Source organism: Populus alba, chromosome 13 (assembly GCF_005239225.2).
Source record: "Populus alba chromosome 13, ASM523922v2, whole genome shotgun sequence".
Classification (NCBI taxonomy): domain Eukaryota; kingdom Viridiplantae; phylum Streptophyta; class Magnoliopsida; order Malpighiales; family Salicaceae; genus Populus; species Populus alba.
Window position 1 is genome coordinate 14,609,805 of NC_133296.1, and position 10,606 is coordinate 14,620,410.

A 10,606-nucleotide genomic window follows, 5' to 3' on the forward strand; every position below is an offset into this window, starting at 1 on the left:
CATTACACCCGTGACCTATCCTACAAAAACATTAACGCAAAAAATAAAATGGCTAAGCCCAATTCTATAATACATCATAGGAAAAGATTTTATTGGGCCAGAGGTTAGTCGGTTTCAGCCCAATTTAATTTATCAGGACTATTAATTAAAAAAACTTTAAAAAACCTAACTTTAGTTCCAAATCTATATACTCATTTTTAATTGAGTCCCAAATCCATAAATTTTGTCAAATTGATTACAAAGGTTTCAAAAGATTCTCAATTCAGTTTTTTCATTTTCTAATTTTCATCAATTTAAAAAAAAAATGTCAATTTTTTCATCAAATATATTAAAATTAAAATTAAAATTAAAAATATTCACAAAAGAAAGCAATTGAAAATGTAGGAACTATTATTCTCAAAACAAAAAAATGTAGGAACTATTTGGAACCTAATTGAAATGAACTATAAGTGTGAGATGTAATTGAAAACAAATATATACATGTGGGACTAAATTGAGTTTTTCTAAGAAAATAAACCGACTTTGTGTAAAAATAAAAGAAAAGGAAATGCGAGAAAAATCTCTCCATCGTCTCCGAAACCAGACCGTCCTCCATTAAAGCTATTTCTGTTACCTTCACAAAATCAAACCCTAGAAATCCTAGTAAAGGGGAAAAAATACCTCATCAAAATGGTTTTCATAAGAACCCCAACAAGCACCAACAAAACCCTATACATTCACACAAACCCTACCAGCACAACCCTTCATGCCCTCAAACACCAAATTCAACTCCAAACCCTAATCCCAATCTCTCAACAAAACCTTCTTCTTCCGAAGATTTGCCAAAATCCAAACACCCTTTTGCTGTCTCAACTTGACATTACCAATAACACAACCCTAACCCTTCACATCCCTTTACTTGGGGGGATGCAAGCTCCGGTCGCACCGAAATCCCGACTGGATTTTTTAAATTCAAAGCCTCCAGCTAATTATGTTGCGGGGTTAGGGCGTGGTGCTACTGGTTTTACTACTCGTTCTGATATTGGTCCGGCACGGGCTGCACCGGATTTGCCTGATAGGAATGCCGGGGCGGCAGCTGCGGGGCCGGGGGGTGGTGCGGGCCGGGGGAAAGGGGGGAAAGGAGGGGAGGACGAGGATGAGGACGAGAATGAGGAAAAAGGGTATGATGAGAATCAGAAGTTTGATGAGTTTGAAGGGAATGATGTGGGGTTGTTTGCTTCGGCGGAGTATGATGAGGACGATAGGGAGGCAGATGCAGTGTGGGAGGAGATTGATAAGAGGATGGATTCGAGGAGGAAGGATAGAAGGGAAGCTAGGTTAAAGGAGGAAATTGAAAAGTATAGGGCTTCGAATCCGAAGATTACTGAGCAGTTTGCTGATTTGAAGAGGAAGTTAGTAACATTGTCTGCTGAAGAGTGGGAGACTATTCCAGATATTGGGGATTATTCATTGAGGAATAAGAAGAAGAGGTTTGAGAGTTTTGTGCCGGTTCCGGATACTTTGTTGGAGAAAGCTAGACAGGAGCAGGAACATGTTACTGCATTGGATCCTAAAAGTAGGGCGGCTGGCGGAGCTGAGACGCCATGGGGGCAGACGCCAGTCACAGATTTGACTGCTGTCGGAGAAGGAAGAGGGACTGTTTTGTCATTGAAGTTGGATAGGTTGTCAGATTCGGTTTCTGGGTTGACTGTTGTTGATCCTAAAGGGTATTTGACTGATTTGAAGAGTATGAAGATTACTAGTGATGCAGAGATTTCGGATATTAAGAAGGCTAGGTTGTTGTTGAAGAGTGTTACACAGACGAATCCAAAACATCCCCCTGGTTGGATCGCTGCGGCAAGGTTAGAAGAGGTGGCAGGGAAGATTCAGGCGGCTAGGCTGTTGATACAAAAAGGGTGCGAGGAATGTCCTACGAATGAGGATGTCTGGTTGGAGGCTTGCAGGTTGTCGAATCCTGATGAAGCGAAGGGGGTTATTGCTAAGGGAGTTAAGAGGATTCCCAATTCCGTCAAGTTGTGGATGCAGGCTGCGAAATTGGAGAATGATGATTTTACTAAGCGGAAGGTTTTGTTGAAGGGTTTGGAGCATATCCCGGATTCTGTGAGGCTGTGGAAAGCAGCGGTGGAGTTGTGTAATGAGGAGGATGCTAGGACTTTACTTGGTAGGGCAGTGGAATGCTGTCCTTTGCATGTTGAGTTGTGGTTAGCATTTGCAAGGTTGGAGACGTATGAAAATGCGAGGAAGGTGTTGAATAGGGCGAGAGAAAAGTTGCCCAAGGAGCCAGCTATATGGATTACTGCTGCCAAGTTGGAGGAGGCAAATGGGAATACACCAATGGTTGGGAAGCTTATTGAGAGAGGTATTAGGGCTTTGCAGAGAGAAGGGGTGGTGATTGATAGGGAGGAATGGATGAAGGAGGCTGAGGCAGCGGAGAGGGCTGGTTCTGTGGCAACTTGTCAAGCGATTATTAAGAACACAATTGGAATTGGAGTCGAAGAAGAGGATAGAAAGCGAACATGGGTGGCGGATGCAGAGGAGTGTAAGAAGAGAGGGTCTATTGAGACTGCTAGAGCAATTTTATGCGCATGCATTGACGGTGTTTTTGACCAAGAAGAGTATTTGGCTTAAGGCAGCACAGCTTGAGAAGAGTCATGGCACAAGAGAATCCCTCGATGCATTGCTACGGAAGGCAGTTACTTACAGGCCACAGGCTGAAGTTCTATGGCTTATGGGCGCTAAAGAGAAGTGGCTTGCCGGAGATGTACCTTCTGCCCGAGCCATTCTTCAAGAAGCTTATGCTGCAATACCGAACTCTGAGGAGATTTGGCTTGCAGCATTTAAGCTTGAATTTGAGAATCATGAGCCAGAAAGAGCTAGAATGTTGCTAGCTAAGGCAAGAGAAAGAGGTGGTACAGAAAGAGTCTGGATGAAGTCTGCAATTGTAGAAAGAGAATTAGGCAATATCGAGGAGGAGAGGAAACTGCTGGATGAAGGGTTGCAGCGTTTCCCTTCATTCTTCAAACTGTGGTTGATGCTTGGGCAGCTCGAGGAACGTCTTGGTAATTTGGATAAAGCCAAGGAAATTTATGAGGCGGGTTTGAAGTCCTGCCCAAGTCATGTGCCTCTTTGGCTTTCTCTTGCTAACCTCGAGGAGAAAACAAATGGGCTCAGTAAAGCTCGAGCAGTGCTTACCATGGCAAGGAAGAAGAATCCTAAGAACCCTGAACTTTGGCTTGCTGCAATCCGTGCTGAATCAAGGCATGGGAATAATAAGGAAGCTGACAACTTGATGGCAAAAGCATTGCAGGAATGTCCCACCAGTGGCATCCTTTGGGCAGCATCTATTGAGATGGCTCCTCGTGCTCAACATAAAAGCAAGAGCGCGGATGCAATTAAGAAATGTAGTCCTCATGATCCACATGTTACAACTGCTGTGGCCAAGTTGTTCTGGCGGGAAAGGAAGGTTGACAAAGCTAGGAGTTGGCTGAACAGGGCAGTTACCCTTGCCCCAGATATTGGAGATTTCTGGGCGTATTACTACAAATTTGAACTTCAACATGGGACTGACGAAGACCAGAAGGATGTCTTGAAGAGGTGCATTGCTGCAGAACCAAAGCATGGTGAAAAATGGCAAACGATTTCAAAGGCTGTGGAGAACTCTCACCAGCCTACTGAAGCCATCTTGAAGAAAGTGGTGGTTGTTCTTGGGAAGGAAGAGAGTGCTTCCGAAAATAATGACCATTAGTTCCTTGTAAGCCCGTACCTTGAAATTATTTGTGTTTTTGTTGTTTGGTAGACGATGAGCATTTAGCCTTTTCAGGTGTCGTTGTAGTGTTTTAGTCACCTCTTCCTTTACATGTCTTTTATTAAACGCGTGTGAAGAACAAGCAGATGTTTAAGTGCCCATTTGACTTGCTGAAGCATCGTGACAGAACTTTTACCAAGTATTATTTTAATGTTTTATTATGTCACGTTCCTGTCCTCGATGCTTCTTTGGCCTATCTCACTTTCGCAATTCTCAGTTAATTAATTGATGTTTTGATTTCACTTTCAAGGAATATAGGAAAGGAATGGAGTTTCTTTTAAATCTGTTTGTTACTCAAATTGCTAGCCCTCTGCTCTTAATTTACAGGACCTGTGAATTTCCTACCAAAATACTGAAAACATTCACTTTAAAGAACATCCAAGCTGCTAATCTCAGCATTTTCCTCAACTTTTAGCCCTAAATTTTAGATGTTAAAATTCCATCATTTGAAGTTTCTGCTTACTGTATGATGATTGGATGTTAATGAAATCTAATTTGAGCATATGTTGCTGGACGCTCATGATTGGATAAAGTGGCTCTGTAATTCTCTTGTGCTAACAAATTTTGAATTCTTTCCTCTGTTTCAGATGCAATATTTGTATTTTTTTGTTTATGTTTTTTGTCCTCCGATAATCATTTGAAGGCATTTCATGTTTAGTAATATTATTATTTTAAATGGTTAGACTAGCATGTATACAAAATTATGCCTGAAGTTGCAACAAGTTCAGGAATCACACGAGTCCTGGATCTGGCATTAGAGGGATAGGAAGTAGTAGGATGCTGATTTTTCTAAAAGTGAACGAGTTCAGTTGAGTGTCGAAGGTTGAAGATGGAAAAACTTTGGAATGGTATGTTGTCAGTGGATATTGCAGTCTGTCCATTATGTGATTATCTTGAATCTTTATACCCAAACCTTTTCTCCATTTGATGGAATTAATGTTTCAGCTTTTGAGTGCTGAATGCCATTGCCCAAAAAATCTCTATATTATCCGTGGTCTGCCTGTACTGCTGCTATTTTGTAATTACGAGTTGCTAGTGCTCAGATGGATCTTCCCGTCATCTTTTTTTTTTTTTTTTTTAATAACTCATTAATAGTTCTGTGCTAATTTGTCGAAATTTTGGCTTCTGCTGCAGATGGCATGTATTCAGTCCAGATATCTCTCATTGGTTCTTGATCATCTGCTGGAACTATTTTCTTATACTGGCACCTTCAAGACTTCCGCATGCTGTTTGTTTCATAAACTATTATCCTCTTGTTATGTGTTGTTTGGTTGCCCTTTTGACCATCAGGCCTCAAGGGATGTGTACGTTGCTGCTGTGGCGAATTGCTCAATGTGACTGGATCTGCTCTTGCTGCGTGGATGTAATGGTGGTTGTCTTTTCTGTATTTTAGCCATGGTGGCTTAATTTTTCTTTTTGGCTGCTGCTGGCCTCTTTTTGAGATGAATTTTGTTCCCGGCTGCTGATACGTGATGTTTCTGGGCTGGTGGCTGCAGCTTCTGCACTGTTCCTTTTCCCTTCATGGCTCAATAATTAATAAATAAAAGAGCTTTTGAGAGTCGAAACCTGACACAATTCTTTGATTTCATTTCTTTCCTGTGGTGCTCTGTGGTGACAAATTTGCAGTTATCTCGATACTGAAATGCTTTTATTTGGTCAGCTTGTATATGGGATAGCTGAATGGGCATTAACAAGACACTATGCCTCAAGGATCCAATATTTATTGTGATTTAAGCTATTCTTCTGGCTTTTCTTCTTTCCATCTGCAGTATTTATAGCCTCTTGTTACTGGTTCAGAACTCCAAATTATGAATCTACATGCAACAATGTTGATTTTAACCATTCCTTCCCAGAAACAAAGCACTCCAACATACATTTTGCAGGATCCAAGAACGATCTACAGACAGTTTGATGGACGAAGTTTTGAGGTCCAGGCCTGAGCTAGCCAGGGCTCAACCATGGACCAGCGAGGGGATGGTTATTTCTGCTCGCTTTTCCCATCTTAAGCCCTAGCCGATTTCTAGAAAAAGTAGGTCTCTCCTCACATTCATGTGGAAGGGATGAAGTATGCTCAAGAGGTATTTTCTTTCTTGCATATGCAGAAATTAATCAACAATGTATGGTGAATAAGGCCGCCTCCTCATGAAACCAATCCATTGACCTCGCATTAAGAGAGCCGAGTAATGCTTAGACCACAAGATTGATGCCTGTCTAACAGCAAAAGGGCAGTGTCCACTAAAGGAGAAAGGAAAAGAACAGAGAATTTCATTAAACGGGAACTTGAGATACCTTGAACAAGGCTAATTGTAAGAGCAAAAAAAAAAAAAAAAAAAAAAAAAAATATATATATATATATATATATATAATAACAAAGGAAGAGAGAGAGAAATAATTAACAAATTTCATTCTTAATATTGTTTGGTCAAGTTATTCATTTATAATTTTTTTATATCTATCTATTTATTTTAAATAAACCGGTAAAAATAATTAATATAATACCTCCAGTAATTCACTTAGCTTATAAAATCTATCAGTTAAAACTTGAAGCCAATGCCACGACCTTATGATAGCAACAAGATGCTGCGGTGAAAAAAAAAAGGTTATCCTTATTATTCAATACGTTTAACCTCCGATATAGATTGTTCAAAATTGACAAAAACTTAAATATACATAGTTTTTCACATTAGTATGTGAGAAGAAACATTATTCATTAATGGTTATTTAACATTGTTTTGATTTGTTATTAGTCTTCATGATTTTTTTTTATCTAAATATTAAAATCTTGAGATATCAAGAAAATATCAGTTAATACTCGAGTCTACAAAACTAAAATTTAAATTCATTAATTTAAAAGAATTAAAGTTTAGAAGACTAAATTTGAGACTTAGACAAATATACAATCCTTTTTTTCTAATATCAAGCACTTATTTGAAGTGCCACATTGAGCTCTATCCAATGAACCAACATGTGTCGATAGATGATGAGCAACTAGGTGAAGGTAATATTTTTTTTTTCTTTTCCCCTATTTTCTCTCTCCATTACTTGAGAATTGTGTTGGCCCAATCAAAATTTAAAGGTATTCTATTATTTTGTATTTTTATTAATTTTTAGTTTTTATTTTTTTTATTTTTTTTATTTTTCTTTAGGTTTTTTTTTTAAAATTAATTATTTTTTAATTTTATCCTTCAATATTAAACTTATTTAGAATTGAGTTTTGTGATTTTTTATCGTGAGATGATCTCGAATCATAACTCGAATCACATATTTGAAATGTTAACCTGTGTTAACATTGATTTTTTTCTTAATCTTTTTTCTACACTAGTTTTTTTGTTTTAATCTCATCATTCGACGTTATGTTTTTTAAAATTAAACTTTATGATTTTTTTTTATGAGGTTATCTAGTCTTATAATTTAAGTTACAGGTTTAGTGGGTTGATCTTGGTTGACTCAGGTCTATTTTTTCATTTTTTAAAGTTTTATTTTTTTTTCAGTTTTGTTCTTCAACATTTGATTAGTTTGGAAATTCATAATTTATTTTTTATTTTTTCTTCTTTTAGGTTTTTCTTTTTGCATGATCAAGCTCATGAAGTTTAGCAAACTTGCCTGAGTCTGCTAGTGTATTTTTTTTAATTGATTTTATTTTTATTTCATCTATTTATATTTAAATTATTAAAAATTAAGGGATTTTATTTTTTTTTATTTGTTTTTATGGAGTTGTCCTAACAAACCTGTATGTAGGTTTGACATGATTCTCCGATCGACATTAGCTGCTTTTGTTTTCCTTTAAACTTTTTTAAAATACAAAGACCAATGTCTAAAAAAAAAAATTTTGACATTAAATTTTTGTGTGCGGCTGTGGCATATGATGTACCATCTATCTAGCACTATCGAAACTGCCATGACTCGTTTGAGAGAGGCCATTGAAAGGCCAAAACCTTTAGTCTGAAAGACCAGGAGAAAGCACCTATAACTGCACTGCATTCTGAGAGCGTAGTTCTGATCTTATCAATCATACATACTTGTTGGTTTGGGTTCTTTTGGATGTTTGTGTGCTCTTCATTTGCTTTTAGGATCTTCTTTCGTCAGGCTATTCCAATGGATACATTACAATTGCCTCATCTCATTCAAAGTATATAGCATCTGCATTTACCAAAAAGAGGTAACTAGAACATCCAACGAGTTCATTATCTTCTGGACTCATTGTTCACAGTATTGCCTTGTTTAAGAAGCTTGCGTTCTACTCGGCCAGTTCTAGGGCTCAATTAAGCCAGGCCAACTAGCTTTTCACTTATCTCCCACAACTTCAATGCCTTCTCTGCGTTGCTGGCTTCTTTAGAGAGCTGGTTTTCGAATGAAGATGAGTTCTTATTCCAGCTCCAGTAAACACCAGATTTCGTCAGGCTCGGATCACTCACAACCTGAATCACAGAAAGTAGAATTTTATGCTATTGTATGTGATGCAAACTTGTGCATGGATGCACTGCATAGACAAGAACAATCCTGTAGTAACAGACCTGTGCAAGTCTTTTTCCTGCTTCCTCTTCTGACACATAGCCTTTAGTAATGTACTTTTGGAAGGGTGGGAACAGGGTCCTGAACAAAGGAATATGGTTCCTGAATAAGCCTGTTTCGGCTATGCAGCCAGGGTAGAGGGAAGCAAAGGTGATGCCCGTCTCTTCATGGTACCGCCTGTGGAGTTCTTGCATTGTGAGCATGTTGCAGACTTTGCTGTCTTTATAGGCCTTGGCACCATCAAATTCTCCTCCATCTATCATGGGTGAGCTGTTTAGGTCATTCAACCCACCCACAAGACCTCGCAAATCTCCAAGGTTAGCCTTTGGAGGCACATTCCCAGCCAATGTGTTTGTGTTTCCTAGAATCATAAATATGAAAATAATCTGTCAGATTACCGATCTTCATCATGACTAGTTTGTTTACACCAATTCCTTTGTAAGTTACAGATTCCTGGAAGGCTATACCATCAAAATCAATTTTCTGAGCTTCTAAGATGTTGTTCATTGGTTCATGATATTGTTTATGAATTCTGATACTTGCAAAACTGCTGGAAAAGCCAAGTGGCACTAGCATGAACACCTTTTTTTCCTTCCTAAAGTTAATCAGTACCTGTTATGGAGCCAACGATGATGAGACGTTTGGTTGGATAATCTGATTTCTTCAAGTCATCAAGCAGCAGCTGTGCAAGCAAGAAGTGACCAAGATGGTTTGTCCCAACACTGAGCTCAAATCCTTCAGCAGTATAAGTGGGCTCCTTGGCAGTGGGTAAGTAGACTGCAGCATTGCACACCAGCACATCAAGCGGCATACCTGAACGACGAAACGTATCCACAAATTGACGGACACTTTCAAGAGACGCAAGGTCAAGATGCATGACAGTGTAGTTCTCTTTAGGAATGCCAGCTGTTTTAGCTGCCCTCTCTGCCTTAAGAAAGTTCCTACATGCCATAATCACATGACATTGCCCTGTCTCAGACAAAGCTTTGGCCGTGGCCAACCCCAAACCTGATGATGCTCCGGTAATTACCACAACAGACTTTCTTAAAGTTTTCTTTGCTTCTGGTGCTGCCTCAGTGATTGCTGGAGTTGTAGTAGCTGTTTGAGCCCTAATTGTTCTAACTGGTAATTCCCTTTTCCTGAATTCCTGCATGCAAATGATTAACATTCACTATACAAATACAATACAAGTCTCATGTATTCCAAATTAAAAAAGCACAATATTTGTTGAGGTTCATGATTTCACAAAAAAGCTCAATGTTTTTGTCGAATACCATTAGCTACTAGTATATGGCATTCAAAAAGGTGTTTCTGATACCCACTTTTAGCCCTGAAACTTGACTAATTTTTTTCATTGAAAGACTCTCAAAATGTTTTAACTATTTCTTTGCATGAATGGTAATCTATTATTATCCTACAAATATAAACTCCTATTTAATTTCTAAGTCCCTCCTTTACATAAACAGAATCCAACTTAGGCTAGCTTTCATGCATCGAGACTATACAAGTCCATGCCAAAACTAGCATACCCATGGGAATTTTTTCGCATAGACATTAATTGAACCCTGTGGCCAAAGAGGGATTTAGAATCTCAAATAACTTTCTAGCTATTAAATTCCTCCTTGTTTTCTTTAGGTTGCGTTCAACACATTCAACATTATACATTCAGTTCATCACACCAGTTCAGAGAAAGTGGAAAAATCTGAACATTTCTTTTTATGCCATTAAACCCTTTTCACAGAAGCTTATGTTGTGCCATGCAATAGTGTTAGGACTTGTTATCCTCAACCAAATCTTAAGAATTTCTTCATCTATAGTTTTCGAAGGTTAAATTGAGCAAGTAAGATGTTTGACTTACCTTGCTTTTTATTAGAGAACAGTCGAATTCAGCTTTGAGGTGATTATTTGGAACTGAAACTCCAAAAAAGCCTGTCTCCTTAAGAGAAGCATTGGACTTTCCCTGTCAACAGACCACATCAAATGAATCAAAAGATAATAATTATATATAAAAAAAAGCCATTTACAAATGTATTGAAGGAACCCAAATATTTTGCTTAAAGGAAAGTGCTGACCTCTTTGTAGATGGAGACAGAAGAAGGGAGTATAGAGGCTGCTTGAAGAGCCATGAGAGAGTGATAGGGTGATTTGGTGAAGCTTTCTTGAAGTTTATATTTTGTGATGAGTGGATCAGTTTCACTGTTCTTAGAAGGCTAACTGGCTAAGTTGAAGGATTTTGTTTCTGTTAATGATGTGGAGGGAGATAAGACTGTGTCTTGAGCCGGGGACAAA

The 10,606-nt window shown here is 38.4% G+C and overlaps 2 protein-coding genes across 2 annotated transcripts; one reads left to right on the forward strand and one right to left on the reverse strand.

Annotated features, from left to right (window-relative positions):
• The first annotated feature begins 538 nt into the window (after nt 1-538).
• On the forward strand, nt 539-5,393 carry LOC118033550 (protein STABILIZED1-like). The gene is given in 3 exon segments (XM_073403857.1): nt 539-2,577; nt 2,579-3,751; nt 5,096-5,393. Coding segments are annotated over 2 exon segments (3,075 nt in total). The 5' UTR covers nt 539-669; the 3' UTR covers nt 3,746-3,751; nt 5,096-5,393.
• Nucleotides 5,394-7,925: 2,532 nt separating this feature from the next.
• Nucleotides 7,926-10,532, reverse strand: LOC118033555 (protochlorophyllide reductase). The gene is made up of 5 exons (XM_035038570.2): nt 10,390-10,532; nt 10,176-10,277; nt 8,930-9,464; nt 8,320-8,678; nt 7,926-8,223 (listed from the first exon to the last, which is right to left on the reverse strand). Exons 1-5 carry the CDS (start codon nt 10,441-10,443, stop codon nt 8,068-8,070), a joined length of 1,206 nt encoding a protein of 401 aa, XP_034894461.1. The 5' UTR covers nt 10,444-10,532; the 3' UTR covers nt 7,926-8,067.
• Nucleotides 10,533-10,606: the final 74 nt, after the last annotated feature.

Excerpts from the sequence above, each read along its gene's own strand:
- LOC118033555 (XM_035038570.2), bottom strand. The coding sequence starts at position 10,443 with ATGGCTCTTCAAGCAGCCTCTATACTCCCTTCTTCTGTCTCCATCTAC. Across the intron at positions 8,679-8,929 it reads CATCGTTGGCTCCATAACAG|GAAACACAAACACATTGGCT; the intron begins GTACTGATTAAC and ends TTATGATTCTAG. Across the intron at positions 8,224-8,319 it reads CAGGAAAAAGACTTGCACAG|GTTGTGAGTGATCCGAGCCT; the intron begins GTCTGTTACTAC and ends TCTGTGATTCAG.